Source organism: Hyaena hyaena, unplaced genomic scaffold (assembly GCF_003009895.1).
Source record: "Hyaena hyaena isolate Hyena2069 unplaced genomic scaffold, ASM300989v1 scaffold_38, whole genome shotgun sequence".
Lineage (NCBI taxonomy): Eukaryota > Metazoa > Chordata > Mammalia > Carnivora > Hyaenidae > Hyaena > Hyaena hyaena.
The window spans coordinates 455226-475772 of record NW_024080670.1 but is presented as its reverse complement, the minus strand read 5'-3'; the positions used below and the strand labels follow the sequence as shown (position 1 = coordinate 475772).

The 20547-nt window shown below is 52.6% G+C and overlaps 1 protein-coding gene across 1 annotated transcript in view; it reads left to right on the top strand.

Annotated features, from left to right (window-relative positions):
- The window catches only part of CFAP77 (cilia and flagella associated protein 77), a 132588-nt gene extending 112371 nt beyond the window's left edge, over positions 1–20217 (top strand). The window contains exon 6 of the mRNA XM_039229654.1: positions 19312–20217. Coding sequence (XP_039085585.1) covers positions 19312–19434 — 123 coding nt within the window. The 3' untranslated portion in view covers positions 19435–20217. The remainder of the gene's footprint in view (positions 1–19311) is intronic.
- Positions 20218–20547: the final 330 nt, after the last annotated feature.

The following is a 20547-nucleotide window of genomic DNA, read 5'->3' as shown; positions in this document are numbered from 1 at the left end:
AGATTTGCCCAAGCATCTCGAGGTCACCCTTCACAGCGAACACTGCGCCTCTTCCCGGACGGACCCGTCTTTCTTCCACAGTGCCGATACCCCCTGACATTACATAGTCATTCAGTCACTAAAGTATGAACAAATTGACTATATTTTCATTTGGCTTTTGGTTTCAGCCCCACTGCTTTAGAATAATGGTCCAAGCTATTAAGCTAACAGTTTGATTTACAAGCCCTTGTGCTCTGAATGCTGGGATCAGACTCCTCTCTTTGTGGAAGAGTAACCTTGCCTCAGGTCTCCTGGGCCCCCGGCTCCCTAATAGAACCGGAGACGGCAGGAAAAAAATCAGCAGTCAGCCAAGCAGTGACACCCAGAGATGCAGCTGATTAGTGAAAGCTGCTGAATCTAAGAAAAGGATTTTCTTTCCCACCTTTAAGCTCCCTTACAAATCATAGCCGGCTGGAAAGTTAACTCTCTGTTAAACCCCCGGAGCGGGCTCCAAGCCCGTCCAGCAGGCTGCCACCTCCTCTCCAAAGGGCTCCAAAGGGCTAACTAAAGATGAGCCATTCCCCGGACAGGTGTGTCCAGCCCCAGGAAGCGCAGCCCCAGGAAGCGCAGACGCTTCGGGGATTTGCCGCCCCTCCCCGAGGCCCCTGCACCAGGGATGTATTTTAAGAATCCTGTCGCTGGGTTGCTTTGGAATAAGAATCAACCCTGTTGCCGCGCAGGGCACCGGGCGCGGGGACGGGATGTGTCACACGCGGAAACAGGGCAATAAGAAGAATGATTCAGAGGTCCCGATGCAGTTGACATTTCTTCCCTAAATACAGACGCCCCCATTATAAATCAGATCAGTATGCAGAAGAGCTGACTCGCCGGAGAGATGAAAGCGGAGGCTTAATTGGTTTTACATAATCCGGCACCTTGGAGGGACAGAATTTTTAGGCACCTGCTCATAGGTGACATTGCCGCTCAATGCTGGCAGGTGACAGAGAGCCAGAGCTGAAGGCTCAGGGGACAAGGCACAGGAGGAGAAGGCTGGGGGTCATGGGAGACAGCAGCAATGTTCCCAGAGCAGCAGGATGAGTCTGGGTACCCCCGGGTCACAGAGGAAGACGTCAGGCATCTCTATGTTGGGGCCCCAGAGAAGTGGGAGCTGGCACTTCTTTTTTTTTTTTTTTTTCCTAGGAGAGAGAGAGAGACATCGTGAGCAGGGGAGGGTCAGAGAGAGAGGGAGACACAGACTCCAAAACAGGCTCCAGGCTCAGAGCCGGCAGTCAGCACAGAGCCCGACGCGGGGCTCGAACCCACGAACCGCGAGATCATGACCTAAGCTAAAGTCGGACGCTTAACCAACTAAGCCACCCAGGTGCCCCGGGAGCTGGCACTTCTAACCGGACTAGTCCTACAACGTGGTGACTGCCAGCCCGACTGTCCCCTTAACACTTCCGGTGCCTGGGTACTCTGAGTTCACTACAGAAAGCTCCTCTTCCCCAATGGGGGCAAAAACATTTCCAATCTTGTGTTGAAAGTCAACCAGGGGGCGCCTGGGGGCTCGGTCAGTTAAGCATCCAACTTTGGCTCAGGTCACAGTCTCGCGGTTCGTTGGTTCGAGCCCCACGTCGGGCTCTGTGCTGAGAGCTCGGAGCCTGGAGCCTGCCTCGGATTCTGTGTCTCCCTCTCTCTCTGCCCCTCCCTCACTTGCACTCTGTCTCTCTCTGTCTCTTGAAAATAAACATTACAAAAAAAAAAAAGTCAACCAGAAAATTAACAAGACAGCTTGATTTGGCATCATGGATAGATGATCTAACATCATCTAACCTCTAGAGATAGCTAGAATCTCACCTTGAATCTGTGGAGTTAATGGGACCTTGGGGGTCTCCACTTTCTTCTTCCAGGTGATCTAAAGAGAACCTCCCGCCTGAGCAGGAGTTGGGGCTAATCTCTGAGCACCTCGTTTCCAAGTGTCCCCACACCTCAGCCTCTGTCACCGGGCACCCACGCCATCACCGTGATGGGACCCAAAGCTGTCTAGCACATGGCCAGCAGAAGGTTCCAGCAATAAGCAGTGTTAGGTGATTAGCCTGGGTAAACTCAGGGTTCATCCAGACTGAGATCTGTCAAAAGTGCGGGCAAGATGAACCAAGAGGCTGGCATCCTTGTATCTAAAAGCTGCAAGCAGGGGTGCCTGGGTGGCTCAGTCGGTTGGGCGTCTGACTTCGGCTCAGGTCATGATCTCACGGTTCGTGGGTTCGAGCCCCACGTCGGGCTTTGTGCCGACAGCTCAGAGCCTGGAGCCTGCTTCAGATTCCGTATCTCCCCCTGTCTCTGACCCTCCCCTGCTCACGCTGTCTCTCCCTCTCTCTCAGAAATAAATAAAACATTAAAAAATATTTTAAAAAATAAAAGCCACAAGCAAATAAACACGTCCCCCACCCCACCCCCCACTGTCCTGATGTCCTTCAGGGATGCAAATAGGTCCCAGGAAATGATGTGTTAGATCGCGCGAAAGAAGGAGGGTACTGTGTCCCGAGTCCAGCGGCTGGGGGAGCAGAGGGAAGCGCATCCAAGAAGTTCCTTGGAGGCAGCGCTCCCAAAGGCAGCAACAGTGATGCCCACGGCTTGAGGAACAGTCTCATTTCGCGGAGATGCTCCCAATAACCCTCTGTGGCCCAGAGGCGAGGGAACTGAGGCATGGAGGCCTAAAGTCATGCGCCCCAGGTCCATCATTAACAAGTCGCAGAGTGGGGGCTTGGCCCTCTGGCCGGCTGCCCCAGCCGCAGGCCTTGGTAGAGCCAATAAATACTACTGACCAACAACTGAGGTCAGGGGCCAGTTGGGGGCTCAATGCAGGAGCCGGGAAGGAGAGTGAAGAGCGGTCAGGAACTCGGGTTTTATAGGTGTCCAGAGGGTCGTGGCCATAGCCCTGCTCCGGCTGATTTAAGCTCTTGCAATAAACAAAACTTCCCACTGCCCTGAAAGCTGTTAGACCTTGATAAAACCCCTGAGCATCTTTTAAATTGCAGTTTGGCCCCAAGGCCAAAAAAGAAAGAGGCCATTGATCGCCGGCTTGCCTCATGAAAAGGCGGGAGGCTTGGCGGGAGGGCTGAGCCTGTGGGCTCGCCGGCCTCTGCTCCCACACCTGTAAAGTGGGTGTAGTGACAGAGGCCAAGTGCAGTCCTGCGTGTTAAGCGCTGGGCATGGGCTTGGCCGGAGGATGGGCATGGACGGCACAATCTCTGTGTTGGACGGGTCTCTGGCATCCTGCCCTGTAGACATGCAGATCTCAAGCCTGGCCGTGTCTGGGGTATCTCTGAGGAGAGCTTTATAATGCAGATTCCAGGGCCCTGCCCAGGAGCCCATCCAGTGGGTTTGGGGAAGCCTCCAAGCCTGCATTTTCAGGAAGCAGATCCTGAAGTTTCCCCGGTCAATGTCACCTGCTCTGCACAGGGATGTTTAAAGCCTGTGTTTATGAGGGCTTGTGGGTGCACTTCCATATGTTTGCTGTGAAGCTTGCTGGGAGCTTCCAAAGGAAGCATGCCTGCGGGAGGCAGACCGTCGTCTGTTAAACAGCCCTGAGGATTATGAACTTCTGTCTTAATCTGCTCAGGCTGCTAGAACAAAATACCATAGCCTGGTTGGCTTAAATAGCAGACATTTATTTCTCTTAGTTCTGATGGCTGCGCGTCTGAGATCAGGATGCCAGCACGGCTGGGTTCTGGTGGGACCATCCCTGGCTTGCAGAAGGCGCCTTCCCCCCTGCTTGCCCTCACTTGTCAACTGGAACTGCCTTTCTCCGTATTTGTGAGTGAGGCTGGGGTTGCAGATGTCCATCGGTGTCACTTGAGTCCTTTAACGCAAGAATTGATGTGACTGTGCCCTGCATGGGGGCAATTTCAGGAAAACACCGCAGTCGGCTTTGTAGACTGCTAATAATGGTAATAGCAGTGGCAGCCACTGTGTCTTGAGTGCCAGGCACTGAGCCAGGGGCTTGGCAATGACCCCATGGGATGGAGGGTAGGACTACATTTTCTTCAGAAAGTCTCTGCTTTATGCAACTCTTGAATACCTTATTTAACATCATGCACAATTAACTCATTAGGCCCCTGGAAATCACTTGGAAGGAGACAAGGTACAAACATTGAAAAAAATAGGTCACCTTTTCTACTTGGCGAAGCAGATAGAGAGGATCTTTAGAATGCCAGAATCTCAGATATAGTTCTAATGGCTCTGTTACCTTATTTTGGGCTCCTGACCCATCTGTCCATCTGTCTGTTCATCCGTCCATCCATCCATCCATCCATCCATCCATCCATCCATCTCTTCATCCATTCAGCTATATGTCCACCCATCCATCCATCCACCTGTCCATCCATCCATCCATGCATCTACCCATCCACTTGTCCATCCATCTATCCATCTTTTCATTCATCCGTCTGTCCATCCATTCATCCACCCATCCATCCATCCACCTGTCTGTCCATCTGTCCATCGGTTCATCCATCCATCCATGTGTCCACCTAGCCATCTAGCCAAGATTTGTTCAGTGTCTATGGGGTGCCCCTAACAGTGCCCCCGAGTTACCTGAAGACCTTTGAAGTCTCCTGTTTGTTGCTATTTCCCCAGAACAGGGTCCAGAATATGGCATAACATCCCCACTGTCTAGCCGAGGACACTTAACTTTAATTCCTATTTGTGAATGGACAAGGTCAGCCTCGTCCACCACAGAAAGGTTCTGTTTCCTCTTAAGAGTTACCCCCCAAAATTCTTCCTGCTCATCATTCCAATAAAGGAAAAGGAGAAAGACATGAGACCTCACCACGAGCACCCCAACCCAATGGGCTGTGGACACCCAACATCTGAGTGTGTCCCAGTTTCCCTGGAAGAAACACAGGAATTGTTCAACAGCCTGTATATGAATAAGCGATAAGGCACTGATGGGCACTGTACGGACAGCTCAGCAAAGGACTTAATTTGCAACCAAGCACAAAATCAAAGACTCTGTCAACCAAGGAAATGTGCGCCCGGATAACCACCTTGCACTACCTGAGAAAGCACTGTCAGGTAAATTTCCAGAGAAAGTAATTAAGGAATCCCCATTGTCTAAAATCAGCAGCAAAATTTGGAGCTCTGGAGTTTGATGCTCACTGGGGATCTGGTGTCTCCTCCCGGCCTGATCCTTCATCAGAATGAACAGCGGAGGTTTACGGGGGGATCGGCTGGTGTGTCCCCCCCCCTGCTGTCCCCAAGACGCGCCCCCCCTCCGGCACTTCATGCTCTTGCAGGTGCTCTCTTGTCAAACGAGGGTAGGCAGCAAATGAGGTCACTGCTTGTGGGACGGGGGTGAGATTAGTACACAAATCTGTAGACCTCTCTGAGATCTGCAAGCGCCAATTAATATTTATCAAGTACCCATGGCGTTCATGATACCAGGCATCAACATGCAGAACATACAGTCCCTGGCATCGGGGAGTCTACACTCTGATTCGAAAGCTACACACAGATGGATGCCCCCCCCGTGCTTGGAGGCCCCCACCCTGGTGGGACAGCCCATTGTGAGTGTGCGTTAATATTTATAGCGAGTGGCCTCTTCTGACAGAGATGATGTCGAATTTTCGGCCAGGCATAGCCCCGTGGCTTCCCCAAAGTGGCTGGTGCGGGGGGAGGGGCGTGTCCGCTCACAGACTCCCCAAGGGTCTCAGCAACACGCCTCCTGTCCTAAGTCCCTCCTTGTCTCTTACTTGAACTTGAAGATGGGTCTGCCATGATGGTCCAGACAGTACCCTTGGAGGTTTCTGAGTGCATAGTGGGCTAAGCAGTCACCCGACGGAACGTCCCATCTCCCGCTGGCAGCTGGACGCCCCACGGCCACCCCCCCAGAGAACAGCACCGGGCAGACTCCCGTCATCTGAGCTCTGAAAAGAAAAGGGGGCCCTCCCCCTCCCCCTCAGCTCTGCCTGTCACACTGTTTGTTGACAGTGCCATTGAAAACGGCCCCGCATCGCCTCGGCTGTGAAGGGTTGTGAAGGCTTGTTCTGTCTCCCATTCACTCCTTCCTCTGACCGTTTTTTGAAAGGCGAAGATTCTGGGAGGCACCCGCCCCCGCCTCCCCCCTCTGCCCCCCTCCAGACCCCGTCACGGAGGGAGAGAGGCGGCAGCCTGGGTGAGTGGGGCTGACGAGCCTCCTCACCTGGCCCCACGGTGCACCGCCTCCAATTAAATCAAAATGGCTTGTTTTTAATGGTCTTTTACACTGACAAGTGGGCGATCATTTTGGGCCCACTAGCTGTCAGGGAGCGGAGGCAAATCCTCGGTTGATAATGCCCAATGCTTCCAATTAGGAACTGGGGCCGCTCCTGGCGCGCTAACGATTCCCCAGCCGCCCCCCAGGCCCCTTTGGCGCTGGTGTTTCTTCCTGCCTGTTCCGCCGCAAATTACTGACACAAAACGGAAGGCCCCGCGTCTCCTCTGCCACGCCAGGCCGGGCCCTGTTGGGCTTAATGAGCCGATGGAAGTTTCGTGGCTCCAGCGCTAAATTCTTTTCTTGTTTGACAGCTGCTCGGCTAAGGCGAGTGTTGACCTTATAAAAGATTTAGTGTTTCTCATTATTTTCTGTCAAGCTTCACAAGTGATGGCTCTGCGGTTATCATTTGCATCCTGGGGTGTGCGTGTGTGTGTGTGTGTGTGTGCACGCGCGCGCACGTGCTGGATGGGGGCTCCGGGGTGGAAACGGGGAACGGGAAGGGGTCCTTCTTTCCTTTCCTGGCATCTGGCTCCAGGGTGACATTCTTCTGGGGCTGAGCCATTTCAAAGAGAAGCCGAGATGACAGGGGGCGGGGGGGGGGTGTGCACCGAGGCTCCCAGAGACTGGCCGACTCCCATGGCCCGGATGCGCCAAGCAGAAGGGGGATGTGAGCCGGACTCGCCACGGGGCACAATCTTCAGGCCACACTTGAGGGTTTATCAGGAGGAACTCGCTCCTCTCTTATGGGCCCGTGGAAAGCCATCTCCCGCAGGCTTCCTCCCCTGGCTTGGCAGTCTACACAAGGATTTAATGGTTTTTAAAAGCAGAACCACTAAAAAAAGAAAGCTTATCCTTGCCCTGATGTGACCACGGTGGTGTTGGTCGGTCCCCTGAGTTTCTGTGTCCATGCTGCACTGGGGCCGCCCCTCCTCCTGGCCTCCCCACCCGTCCCTTTCTGCCTCTGTGCTCTCCCCTCGCTCACGGACCCACTGGCCAACCCAGGTGAGGGTGACCCACGGGGACCTGAAAAGGGAGACAGAGTTAAGGGCAGGTGAGCACCTGGCTGTCTCCTCCTGTGGCTTCCAAATCTTCATTCATCTCCAGTGGGGGACTCCTATCAACTCCCAGAGAGTCCCCTAAGCAGCACCCTCTCCCGCGTGTGCCCAGGGGAACCCTGCCAGCTGATCCCTGCACACTTTTACTCGAGCCGCGTTTCAGCCTGGGAATATTGTATAACGGGGCAGCCACCATCGGTCTGAGCGGATGTGATCTGTGAAACGAAGCCCGCTCACCGTCCCTGCCTCCACGTGGCCGTGTGAACAGGCGGCGGAGTATCCCGAAAGCCCTCCTCTTTTTGTGCTGCGTTACTAGGGAAGGGAATGTATACAGGAGGAGATCAACTTTAACCCACTAAAGGAAAACAGATAAATTGGACACCACCAGCACGTTGTCACGCTCGGCAACTTTGTTGGTTCAAATGATAACTCAGTGAAAAGACAACCCACAGAAAAGGAACAAATATTTGCAAACCCTATCTCTGATACAGGACTTGTATCTACGAGTATAAATACAACCCTTACAGCTCGGTAATAAAAAGATAATTAATCTAGTCAAAAAGTTTTTTTAATTTTTAAAAAATTTTAAATTTATCTTTGAGAGAGAGACAGACAGACAGACAGAATGTGAGCAGGGGAGGGGCAGAGAGAGAGGGAGGCTCAGAATCCAAAGCAGGCTCCAGGCTCTGAGCTGTCAGCACAGAGCCCGAAGCGGGGCTCGAACCCACAGACCGTGAGATCAAGACCTGAGCCGAAGTCAGACGCTCAACCGACCGAGCCACCCAGGCGCCCCATTATAATCAAATTTGAAATGGGCAAAGGATTGTATAGACATTCTTCCAAAGAAGATACACAGATGGGCAATAAGCACGTGAAGGATGCCCAACATCATGAGCCATCGGGGAAACGTAAATCAGGCCTCAGAGGGACACTGCTTGGCTCCCATAACTAGGGTGGCTACAATTAAAAAAAAAAAGAAAAGAAAAAAGAAACAGACACTAACAAGTGTTGGAGAAGATGCAGAGAAATTGGTACCCTCTGTGTCGCTGGTGTGAATAAAAGATGGTGCAGCCCTTTGGAAAGCCCCGGGACAGTCCTTCAAAAGGCTGGAGTCCCCACCTGCCCCCCAGTGATTCCAGGGCCAGTCATCTCACCAAGAGATAAGAACCCGTGTCCACGTAACAACGTGTACACGCGTGTTCACGGTGGCGTTATTCATCCTGGCCCCAAAGTGGAAACAACCCACGCATCCGTACCCGATGAATGAACGGGTCCACAAAACGTGGTAGATCCACACAACAGAACGTCATCCCACCAAACAGAAGAATTACGTCCTGCTACCTGCCACGGTGTGGAGGAACCTTGGAAACATTATGCGAAGGGAAAGAAGCCGGTCATAAAATACCGTGGCTCGTCGTGTGAGTCCATTTCTAAGAAGTGTCCAGGCAAATCCACACAGACAGAGAGAAGCGGCTGCCAGGAGTTCGGGGAAGGGAAATGCGGGGTGACGTCTCCCCAGTGGTAGAGGGCTTCTTTCGGGGGCGATGGAAATGTACCAGCCTGTGAATATACCTAAAGTCATTGATTTATGTACTTTAAATGGGTGAGCCTGATGATAGTGAATTATATCTCAATAAAGTTCTTTCGAAAAAGAAAGGTCAGGCCACTTGAAACATAAGAGTAGCACACTTGAGTCAGATGAGTGTTCGTTGCCCAGATGCGGTCTTTGGAGGCTGGAGCAGGGCGATAACTGGCCACCAGGAAAAGGCCTCAGAGAGTGAAGGAGGGTCTGGTGCGTTCGCAGTTCCCCTCAATGATCCATTATGACTCTCACTTCCCTGAAGCCTCTGAAACTTAGAAGCTGAAGAGGCAGACGTGGGAGCTGACCTGGAGGTTTTGGGGAAGTTCAGCCAAACACCCCACCACCGTGGTGATTCCTGGTCACTTATCCACCGGCGTCCAGCAAAAAGATCCATTGTCCAACTTTGGTTGCAGCCGTTGACTCGTTGAGTCGCCTCAGCAAATCCTTGGACGTGCTCTGGAGGCGCAGGTATGACTTCTGGAAATAGCAAGTCGATTCTGCTTTTCAAAGGCGCGCACGCTGGTCTTCCCTTCGACCCCAGGAAGGCTCAAAGAGCCCCAGAGTCAGTGCAGCAAAACCTGGATTCCGCTTCCCCCCAGCCCCTCCCTCCCCTGACATGGCGATTCCTCGAGGTGCCATGCGGGGAGGCAGGAAGTTTGTTTCCTAAGCCTGAGCTTGGATGTTCTTTGAAAACGCAGCACAGCATGTGTCAGCAGGGAGGGTCAGGCCCCGTGTCCTTGCTCTATTTTTGGACCACGGAGAAATTAGAGCCAGTAGCAGAATAACAACACAGGGGACCAGATGTCTCCAGAGAGAGAGTCACCCTCGTTAATTACTTAAGCTACGCACCGTCTCCATCAGGGTTTGGGGCTCAGCCTGTTTGCCAGTGATGTTTTGCTCGGAGGTGTGTTCTACCCGGGCCTCTGACCTCCAGCTGCCCTGAGCTTGACAGAAATTACTGACCTGGGACTGATCCATAATTTTCAAGTACCCCTCATTAGAGGAGACAGCCCCTCAATCTTTGAAAGCAAAACCTCTCTCCCAGTCTCGTGAGTGGCTGTCACTTAAAAAAAACAAAAAACAACAAGAACCCAACCCCCCTAACCTAAACTAAACTAAGATTTCTCTAGCTGCCTTTTAAAAATTTTTTTAGGTCTTCGACAGATTTTATTATTATTATTTTAATGTTTTATTTATTTCTGAGAGAGAGAGAGACAGTGTGAGCAGGGGAGGGTCAGAGAGAGAGGGAGACACAGAATCCAAAGAGGCTCCAGGCTCTGAGCTGTCAGCACAGAGCCCGACGCGGGGCTGGAACCCATGAACTGTGAGATCATGACCTGAGCCGAAGTCGGACACTCAACCGATTGACCCCCCAGGCACCCTGATTATTATTTTTTTTTCTCAAGTTCTGCTTTTTGCCTTCGTGGCCCCAGGACTTGGCCCTGGCAGGTGTGGCGTCCAGTTGGGGGACTATTGTGTGGCTAATGAGAGGGGACCGGAGGGTCCGCTGGCCCAGCTGGCCCAGGACCGTGTCGAGGGCCTGGACTGAGCCAGCGCGCCTGCCCAACGGCGGTGAGTCCTTCCCGGCCGCGCTGAGCACAAGCAACGCCCTCCATGTGCCCCTGGTGTGGCCTCACAAAGGACAGCAATGCCCCTCTCTATGCCGTAAAGAGCCCCATGCCATGGCCCCCCCTATGCTCTCCTGCAGCAGAGGCCTCACGCGGAGGGAGAAGACAGAAAGAAAGGAGGCGGGGGAAAATGGAAGGCAAAACGCTGCTCACTCTTTTTGGCACGTGGCGAAGGCTGGTGTCACGAGGCAGAATGACCACGTCTTTCCTCCTTGGGTCCTGGACGACGTCTTAGGCACCGAGATGACTGTGCCCAGCGATCGGGATTAAGTCTAACGCGGGGCAAGTCCGCAGAGTCACAAACCACCGGTTGGGAAACTTTGTCTGGTCGCAAAGCTCACGATTCGGATGGAACCATGCACGAATCACTGGCAGACAAATCTCGTAACACAGAACAAGTCTGTCCCAACTGTGCGTGGAGGGAGGGGCCCCCGCGAGCCTCCGGTCCCTCGCCCCCAAGCCACTTCTCCAAAACGCAGTTTCGAAAGGCCGCCTTGCTTTTTCGCGCTAAAGAGAGGAAAAGGCAGTAATTCCTTTCAGATAAAACAGACGCCCTCTCAGCCTCCTTCGCTGACTCCAGTTGCGACCCTCCCGAAGGCAGTGCTCGGCACGACTCCCCTCTACTTTCTTCCAACTCTGCGTCATACACGTGCTTGCACAACACAGGGGCCCTTTGCAGGTTTTCAGTCTTTCATGGAGGGGCGTCTGGGCAGCTCAGTCATTTGAGCATCCGGCTCTTGATTTCAGCTCAGGTCATGATCTTTTGGTTCGTGGGTTCGAGCCTCGCATCGGGCTCTGTGCTGACAGCATGGAGCCTGCTTGGGATTCTCTCTCTCTCTCTCTCTCTCTCTCTCAAATATAAATAAATGTTTAAAAAAATTTTTTAAATCTTTCATATAAATGGCATCACACGCATGTTCCATTCTGTTCCATTAAACTCTCGTTCCCCTGCAACACTGTTTTCGAGATTTATACGTGTTGATGCATGGACCCTACGGTGACTCAGCCCCGCTCTAGAGCAGCATTGTCCCATAGAACTTTCTGTGATGATGGACACGTTGTCCATCAGTGGCCGCTGGCCACGTGGGTTTATGGAGCACTTGGGATGGGCTTTAGTATGACAAAGGGGCTGAATTTTTCATCTCATTTCATTGTAGTTACTTCAAATTTCAATAGCCACATGCAGCTCGTGGCGGCCACGTTGGACGGGGCCACTCTGGGTGTTCATGTGAACTGAGGCAGAGGGTTCCACTGTGTGAACTGACTGGCTTTGGCTTATCCAGTCCCCACTGACGGGTGTGCAGCTGTTTCTAACACTTCTTATCCTGTTACAATGAGGGTTCCTGTACGCATCTCTTGGTGGGCATTTTTGAAAGTTTCTAAACATGGACTCTGGTTTGTAGGGTGCACACAAGCCCAGCCTTTCCAGGTAATGCGAAATCCTCTCCAATAGTTGTACCACTTAACACCCTTGCGGGTGGTCTATGAAAGTTCCCACTTCTAACGTCAGGCTTATTACCGTTATCGTCAGTGGGATGGGCAGGAAATGCCATTTTCTTTATTCCCTGATTACAAACATTGGTCTGCGCTTGTTTCCTGTGTCTGCTGGCCTTCAGATCTCCCCTCCGTGAATGGCCCGTTGATTTCTTCTTCCTCATTGTTTTATTGCCGTGGGAGGGCAACACCACTCTCACCCCTCACCCCTACCCCCATCTCTGTCTTATTCTTTGAGTCTCTGCTTGTATGTTATCCCTTCAGGAAGCCTTCCCCGGCCCCGAAGTATGAGTTTGATTGTATTATAAGCTCTTACAAATCTGGTACTTCTGAGGCGCCTGGCTGGCTCTGTGAATGGAACGTGCAACTCTCGATCTCAGGGTTGTGGGTTCAAGCCTCGTGCTGGGTGTAGAGATTACTTAAAAAGAATGCTGTTTTTAAAAATCTGGTAGTTTTTTAGTACTTAGCGCAACTCTAATTGAATAATTAGTTGTGTGATTATATTTTCATTACTGTTTCCTGGGTCCACGATAGCAGAAGCCGCCTAAGTTCTTCCAGTCTTCCTGGTGCCTAGCCTGGTACATAGCGGATACTCAAATGAAGTAGACAAACGAAAGGGCAATGGCCACATCTTGTCCCCTAACCCAGGTCACTGGGCACCTGCTCTGTAATGACAGCACGCCATCCCACTAAGGGGTTTTCTGTTGAAAATAGATCACGCTTTGCAAGGAAGCATAAAAAGTAAAAACTGAACAAATACAAAGGGGTCTGATTCATGCAAATCACCTTGGCATCAAAGAAATTAAATTAGAAATCAGTCACAAATGTAACTAATATAATTGCCTGGCCATTTAAAAAGCACATTTATAAATAACTAAAAGACCAAAGAAGAAACCCAAACGGAAATTTGATAGAAATTAGATGAAAAGAGAACCGAACAAAAATAAATACACTCAAAACTTGAAACTGAGATGAGATCAAAGACAATTCAGAGGGCAAAGGAATTGCTCATGCTAGTTATATAAACGGTAAAGAGTGAAAGGTAATTAGCTAGCAGGTGACTTTAGATGCTAAGAAGAGAAGAATGGACGGACCAGCCTCAAAGAAGGAAGCATGAAGTCTTGCGCAGAATTAACAAAGTGGCGGAGGTACAATGAAGGGTATGAATCAGATGAAAAGCTGCTTCAAAGAAAGTGGACCAGAAGAGTGTAGATGCTTTCAACTGAAGTGGGAGATGGAGTCCAGGAATTTAGATTCCCTGGGGCCCAGTGGGGCCAGGGGCTGGAGGGGGGGTGGATAGACTCAGGAAAAGGTGATGGGCTGGTGGCCGGGCTCAAGCTGAGCCCAGAACCTGAGAAGCCTTGCCCACCTTGGCGCCCGGATGGCTCATCCGTGGAGTTGGATTCTATGATGTCCAGGGTCTCTTCCAACTCTGAGTTTCTGGGAATCTTCCATTCCAGTCGGGTTGCAGGGAGTCAACAAATGTCATCTGGGGAGGGGACCAGGGTTCCTAGGACCAGCGGTGAACGCAAATCTCTTGAGATCTGTGACGGCTGCTCAGCCCTCCTGCCCCAGCTTGTCCCCCAGCCACATTGATTTGCTCTCCTTTCTGTGATTTGCCCAAATTCTTCCCATCGCAGGGCGCTGGCTGGCTCCCACCTTTTGGGACATTCTCCCTTCCTCTTCCCCTGCTCAGCCCCCTCATCGTCTCTAGAAAGGCCTTCCTGGCCCCCAGCTGGAGTTAACTCCGCACCCACAGTCCTATTAAATTGCCATTAAACACGTGTAGTGTTTTTAGTGGCCGCCTCCCACGCCGTCCTGCAAAGTCCATGGGGGCAAGTGCCCTGGCCTATCTCACCGGCATATCCCCAGGTGTACAGCACAGCGGAGGTGTCCCGTCCCTATTTTGGCCAATGCTATCTAGAGGCTGCCCGTTCAAACAGGACCAGAGCCTTGGCCAGCCAGGGCAGAGCTGCCCCCACTCTCCCTGCTCCTGGGGCGGCTAGCAGGCTGTGGCGCTTGCCTCTTATTTACCTGCATGGACCCTAGAGTGACTCAGCCCCACTCAGCAAAGCTGTCTCCTGCCAAAGCCGCTACGATTTCTTACCTCCGGGCGGAAGCAGACCACAGATGGCTTAATTTAGAAGCATCTCCAAAGGAATTCCTTGCTCTGTACTCTTCCTCCTCCGACTCCAGGGGTCTGTGGGGTCGTGACCACACACGGCTTGAGGCCTGACTTGTAATGAGGATCTTCATCTCTGGCTGAGCTGCTATTTTAGGAGAGGAGAGTGTGCCTGTGGGAGAGGAGCCACAACGTTCTCAGCAGTGACTCACCTGACTCATTTCATGAGTGTTTGTTAATGGGAGTGGAGTTTGTCAATGAAGACCAGGGCCGGATTCCCCCAGCTCTGGTTTCAATCTGTGCGACTGGTGCAAGCGACTTAACCTTTCTGGGCCTCCGTTTCCCCATCTGTAAGATGGGGACAAGGTCCGGATGTTCTGGGGCTCCTGTGAAATCCATGTGCTGTGCTTGGCAAACAGCGAGCCTGCTGTGGGACTGCCCAAGGGTCTGTTCTTGGGGAGCAGGATGGATTCCGCAGAGGGACACCCTGCTTCCTGGCATCCTGAGAGCTGGACCTCCCCTCTCCGTGGACTCGGGGATTCTGCTGGAGAATTTGGGGATTTGAAGAGACCCGGTTTCCCTTCTCTTTCTAAGGACACATCCCACGTTGGGGGCAAGCGTTTGCTTCAGTTAGCCTTTGGGAGAGTCCATCAGACCCAACCACCACGAATCTCCTTTGGTTTTCACCTTGGACACCAAGGCCAGGATGCATACTGCCCTTCCACCCCTGCTCACACCACTTCCCCTGCACCTCCCTTCCCATCATACTGACCCCTCGAGGCCACTTTCAAGGCCCACCGGGCCTGAGGAGCCATCCCTGACCACCTGAGACCAGGTGAACCCTGCCCACTGCCTTCATTCGCTCACTCACTCGTTTGCACACCCTTCCAGCTGTTTCAACATGGCCCCATGCCAGGCATTGGGGGTCCTGAACAGGACGGATGCAGACCCCGCCTCACAGGGCTCCGGGGCTGGGCACTCGCTTGAGCTCCCCCGTCTTGGAAAACTTAACTCCACAAGGTTCCTGCTGGAATGGGAATTCTGACATCCATCAGAGACTTCACGCGGCATGATTTCTGCCTCCCCCACCACCACCCAGTGTGGCTGAAAACATAATGTGTGCCAGAATGCATACAATCAGTCACTGGCCTGAGCCTCCTATGCCCGAAATACCCTTCTAGAACGCCAAAGGAAAAATGGAACTTGGAATGCCAAAGTATAAGAGGTGTGCATCCTCCCCGGCACATAGTAGGTGCTTAATCCATAGTTTTTAGATGAATGAACGTTTCTTTCTCACCAAAGTTTCTAAGAGGAGACGGCAAAAAAAAGAAAATTTCTTCTCCCAGGGTTCTCTTTTGTCTGTGTGCTGGTTTTAACCTGATTATCTCCGAGCTGAGTAGCTCCTTGGGGCTGGATCCACTGCCCTCTCCTCAGAAGATGAGAGTGAGTGCTGAGCCTGCCACCACCAACACCAAATCAACACCACCCACCGTCACCACCACCCACATAGCACCACCCATTGTCAATACTACCCACTGTCAACACCACCCACCATCACCACCACCCCCCATCACCATCACCCACTGTCACCACCACCTACCATCAACACCAAATCAACACCACCTACCATTAATACCACCCACCATCAGCATTACCCACTATCAATACTACCCTCCATCAACACCACCCACCAACACCAAATCAACACCACCTACCATCAACACCACCCACCCCCAACACTAGCCACCATCAACACCATATTCAATACCACCCATCCACTGCCATCAGAACCATCTGCCATTCCTGCACACTGAGCTGCCCAGGGGATGGCTTGGAGGTTATATTCATCTCCTGCGGCTGCCATAACAAAATATCACCAACATGGGGATTTAAACAATAGAAATGTATTCTCTGGCAGTTCTGGAGGCCAGAAATCCAAAGTCAAGATATCAGCAGGGCTGCATTCCCACCAAAAGTCGTGGGGAAGAATGCTTCCTTTTCTCTTGAAGCTACTGGTGGCTCCTGGCACTCCTGAGCTGTGGCCACATCACTCCAGAGTGTCTTCTGTCTCACACAGCCTTGTCATTGGAATCAGAGCCTTCCTGAATAATCCTGAGATCCTTAAACTACTTCTATCTGCAAAGACCTTCTTTTACAAATAAGATCACATCCACAGATTCCAATGGTTAGGAGGTGGGCATATCTCTTTTGGGGTCACCATTCAGCCCACTTCAAGGGCTGTGGGGAGATGCATGGAAATAGCAGAGATGTGGGCTGTCAAGAGCCATTGGTGGCTGGCCACCAAGGAGGAAACTATCGCCACTCTGGATGCTCCAGGAGACCGTGGGCACCCGAGTTCCAGCTGGCTGGGCATGTGAATCAGCCAAGGTGCCCAGGAGGCCTCTGGAGACCCAAAGTGCCAGCCTCCCTGAGAGCCTTTAGCTGCCTTCTGGAAAGCATGGGTGTCCAGAAAATCATGTCACAGTATAAAAATCAACCCATCCCTTGCCAGAAGGGACACAACGGTACATCTTGGAAGCCTTTTGTTTGTTGGCTATTTTCTTCCTCCATAAAGTGTAGAGTCTTCTTTCTTCCTGACAACTTTTACGTGACTACTTGGTGACTTTTCTGGACTTGGAGATGAATCTGAGAACAGTATCATGGTTTGAGTGATCAAAATGAGTTGAGCACAGGTATTGAGCCCTGGGCCCAGGGACGCATCAGGTGACTGTAGCAAGGGCCCTGTGCTAGAGGACTCAGTAGCTTTGATGTTGGGCTCAGGCTCTGCCTGGGTTCCGAGAGTCCCAGACGATCCTGATGCACATCCGAGAAATTCAAAACCTGAGGCTGTGGCTGCCGTGGCTCCCAGAAGTGCCTCCCCTGCCGTGGCTCCCAGAAGTGACAGGGGACTTGCAAAGGGTCTGCAAATCTTGAAGTGGCGACCCACACTGTTTTGTACATTAGGATTTGGAGTATCTTTTCCTCCAGAGGAGAGGGCCCAAGGCTTTCTGCAGAGTCTCCTAAGGGTCTACCTACCCGAGAATGAACACGGTTTATGTCTTGAACTCACAACTAAACACACCACCAGCTGACTCTCAGGAGCTTCTAATGAGCTTCTGTAACCCCTACTCCCTTTCAACCTCATGAGTGAGTCGTGGGAGAAAGAAGCCACGTGAGCCGTGGCTGCAGCAGAGTTTTCTAGAAAGAATCCACAACTTAGTGCCCAGGGGTGGGGTGGGGTGGAGACTAAAACAGTTCCTCTGACATCGATTCCCTGGGCAGCCAACCATGGACCAGCTGCTCTGGGCCTCAGTCCCCTCATCTGTAAAATGATGAACACAGTCCTCTTGGATTCCATGGGGCCCTCAGGTACCCTGATGGTGAGCACACGCTCCCTGGACTGGAGGAGCCCAGGGCCAGGAGGCACGTGCAGGCTGCAGGGGACCAGGTCACGTCAGCTCTGCGCCTGGTCTTAGTAGAGACATTCCCCGGTTCTCTGCCAGCAGGAAACCAGTTGGGCCACACGCTCTGGTGAAGGTCATGACTTTTCCTGGGGGTGGGGAGGTCCCGGGCCTCTGTGTTCTGAGACGGGGGCCGGCGTGCGGGGCCCCGAGCACAGAGACTCCTTAGAAGCTCCTCCTTGTCCTCTACTGCCTTGAACTTGTGTGTCCTCTCCCCGTCTTTCCTTTCTCTCGCCTTTCCACACCGAAAGGCAGGCAGCACTTGGGCTTCGCTGTGCACCCCGGAGGGCGGCCCGATGGGCCTGGATTCTTGACAAGATCGGGTCCTGCTTTCACATCCCTAAGAGCCTTCATCTGCTCCTGCGAACCCAGAGGGAATGCCTGCCGGCCTCGTCCCCTTGTGAACCGGGGCTCCGGTGGGCCTGGGGGCCAGCGCGCGTGCTGCCCCCTTAGCCTGGGAAACCCCTGCTCGCCTTCCAGCCTCCCCTTCACGTCCCTTCCCCGGGATGGGGGGACCCCCGACTCCCGTGAGGGCTGAGCTCATGCTGCCTGTGCTCGCCGCACACCCCCGACTCTGTGAGTTCTAATGAAGCAGCTGCAAAATTACTGCTGCTGTCTGCTCCTCCTCTAGATTAAAAGCTCCCTGAGTGGACAGAAAATCCATCTTGTTTCCTGCGGTATCCCCAGTGCCTGGCACAGAGCACGTATTTATTTACTTAATAAATATGTGTTACATGAATGCATGAGAAAATGAATGAATGAACGGATGAATGAACAAGCAAGCGAAACCTTTCTACCCTGGGCCTCCTATAGGTTATCCTAAAGGAGAAATGCCATTTTAGGGGCGCTTTTCTTGCTACTGGGGGTGACATAACAGACCCAGGAGACAGAAGGGGCTTTGCCCACCACTGTTTCTTGAGAAGGAAGGGCAGACTGAAATACTGATCGCATAACATTTTAACCGAAGAGACACTCATTGGACCCGTGTCTCATGTCTCCTCCAGAAGGGTGGCATTCTTGAACTCTGGTTCCTGTACTATTGCCTCCTGGGGCAGCTGCCCCTGGCAGGAGGGACTTGGAGCAGATGCCCAGCAAGGAGCACTGACTGGGCCCGGAGCTACCCCCTGGAGAGGGCGGCTCGTCTCGGGGTTTTCATGGTGGAAGATCAGCAGGTGAAGGGCGATGTGGGCTATTGGGTCCCACAGCACAGCGACCCCAGTCATCATCAGGTTACGTTTATCACACACACATCTTTCTGGCAACAAGCCGGACGGAAGGAAACATGCTGGGAGGCGCCTGGGTGGCTCGGTCAGTTAAGTGTCCGACCCTTGATTTCGGCTCCGAGCATGATCTCAGGGTTCGTGAGCTCGAGCCCTGCACTGGGCTCCGTGCTGGCAGCACGGAACCTGCCCCGGATTCTCTCTGTCTCTCTCTCTTGGCCCCTCCCCTGCTCACGCTCTCTCACAAAATAAATCAATAAACTTAAAAAACTTTTTAAAAAAGGAAAGAAACGTGCTAGGCACGGAGCAGCTTTGCCCTCGCTGCCTTCTGCCCGCGGCCCGTCACCCCTCAGTGCCAGGGTGCTCTCAGCCCAGCACTTACTCTTCACGTCTTCCCCTCTCACAGATGATTTGTGTGACGGCTCTAAGATGGAAGCAGGGGGCGGGCAAGGAGAGAAGGGGAGCACCTGGGAGGAACCTGTGCCTGCTGACCTGTGCTCCCTTCTAACCACAGGTGTGCTCCCATCTTGACACCTTCCCCACCGAGGCTGATCGCCAGAGAGCAATCAGAGCCCACCATGAAGAGCGTGCGGTGCGCCAGGGGACCCTGCGGATGGGCAACTACACGCACCCGTAGCTCCTTCTTGACACAGTAGAAAACTCCCAGAGGACTCGCCTTTCTTGCCCCAGCTCCCATTCACCCGCCCCCCCCCCCCACATTTTTACATGGGTTCTGCTTTGGCAAGGTCCTCGGATTTGGGTCTTAGATTGATTCTTTTTGATAAGCCAGTACTTTTCAGGTTAGCCACTACTCACCGACCCTGGCCCCAGCAACCCTCTACTAGGGATTCCCCGTCGCCCAGGAGCCCACTCACCTGCGGTTCTCAAGCCCTCACCTGATTACATGAACCCAAATCACAAGGGCAGGTGTTAGACTCCAAGCTAAGGGTCGATTCCTAGGCTCCGCCCACTGAGCGTTAAGAACAACCTGTGTATTTCCTGCAGAAAGCATGACAGTAACATACTTTAAAAGCCCCTCGTTTTATATTCCGAACATGAGGGTAACTGTTCTTTGGGGGATGCCTGATGTCTCCCCATGCCAGCAGTATCTCTCTGGGGCCCATGAATGGGAAGACTCCATGCTCCTGACTCAGGGCCTCCCCCCACCTCCTCCACGCCAGCACCTGTCAATCACTCAGGCCAACATGGACTTCTCCGCCAAGGCTGACCTTGGAAGGGCAACCCCAGCCCAAAGGAGACCGTCTTCCGGGCGAGTAGCTGGGCCAGCGATGTACCAGCCAAGGAATCTTTTAGCCAAACTCCTGGGCGCTTCTTACCTCAGTCTTTCCGCACGCCCTTGCCTTCTCCCCGCAAATCATATATCGGTCTATTTTCAATTAAAAATGCTATTTGTCCTCTTCCTGTTTTCCCTTTATTTGGAAACCAGTAAACCAGTGGCGAGGGGTGCGAGGACTAATGTTGAGACTCTTCAGACGGTGCTCGATACGGACACTGCTCCAGGCAGATCGCCTTCTCTGACACGTGCCTGCAGTGTCCGTATGAAGTGGGGCACATCGAGTTTTTAAATCCCTTTTCTCGTCTGAAGCTTCCAAACGCCGCTCTTCAGCCCAGAGCTCCCCCCGGGATTTCAGACTCACTTACTCAACTGCCCGCTTGATGGCTCCACTCAAGCATCCGCTATTCCGTGCAAGTCAACGCAGCCGAGACAGAACACTTGATTTTTTTTGTT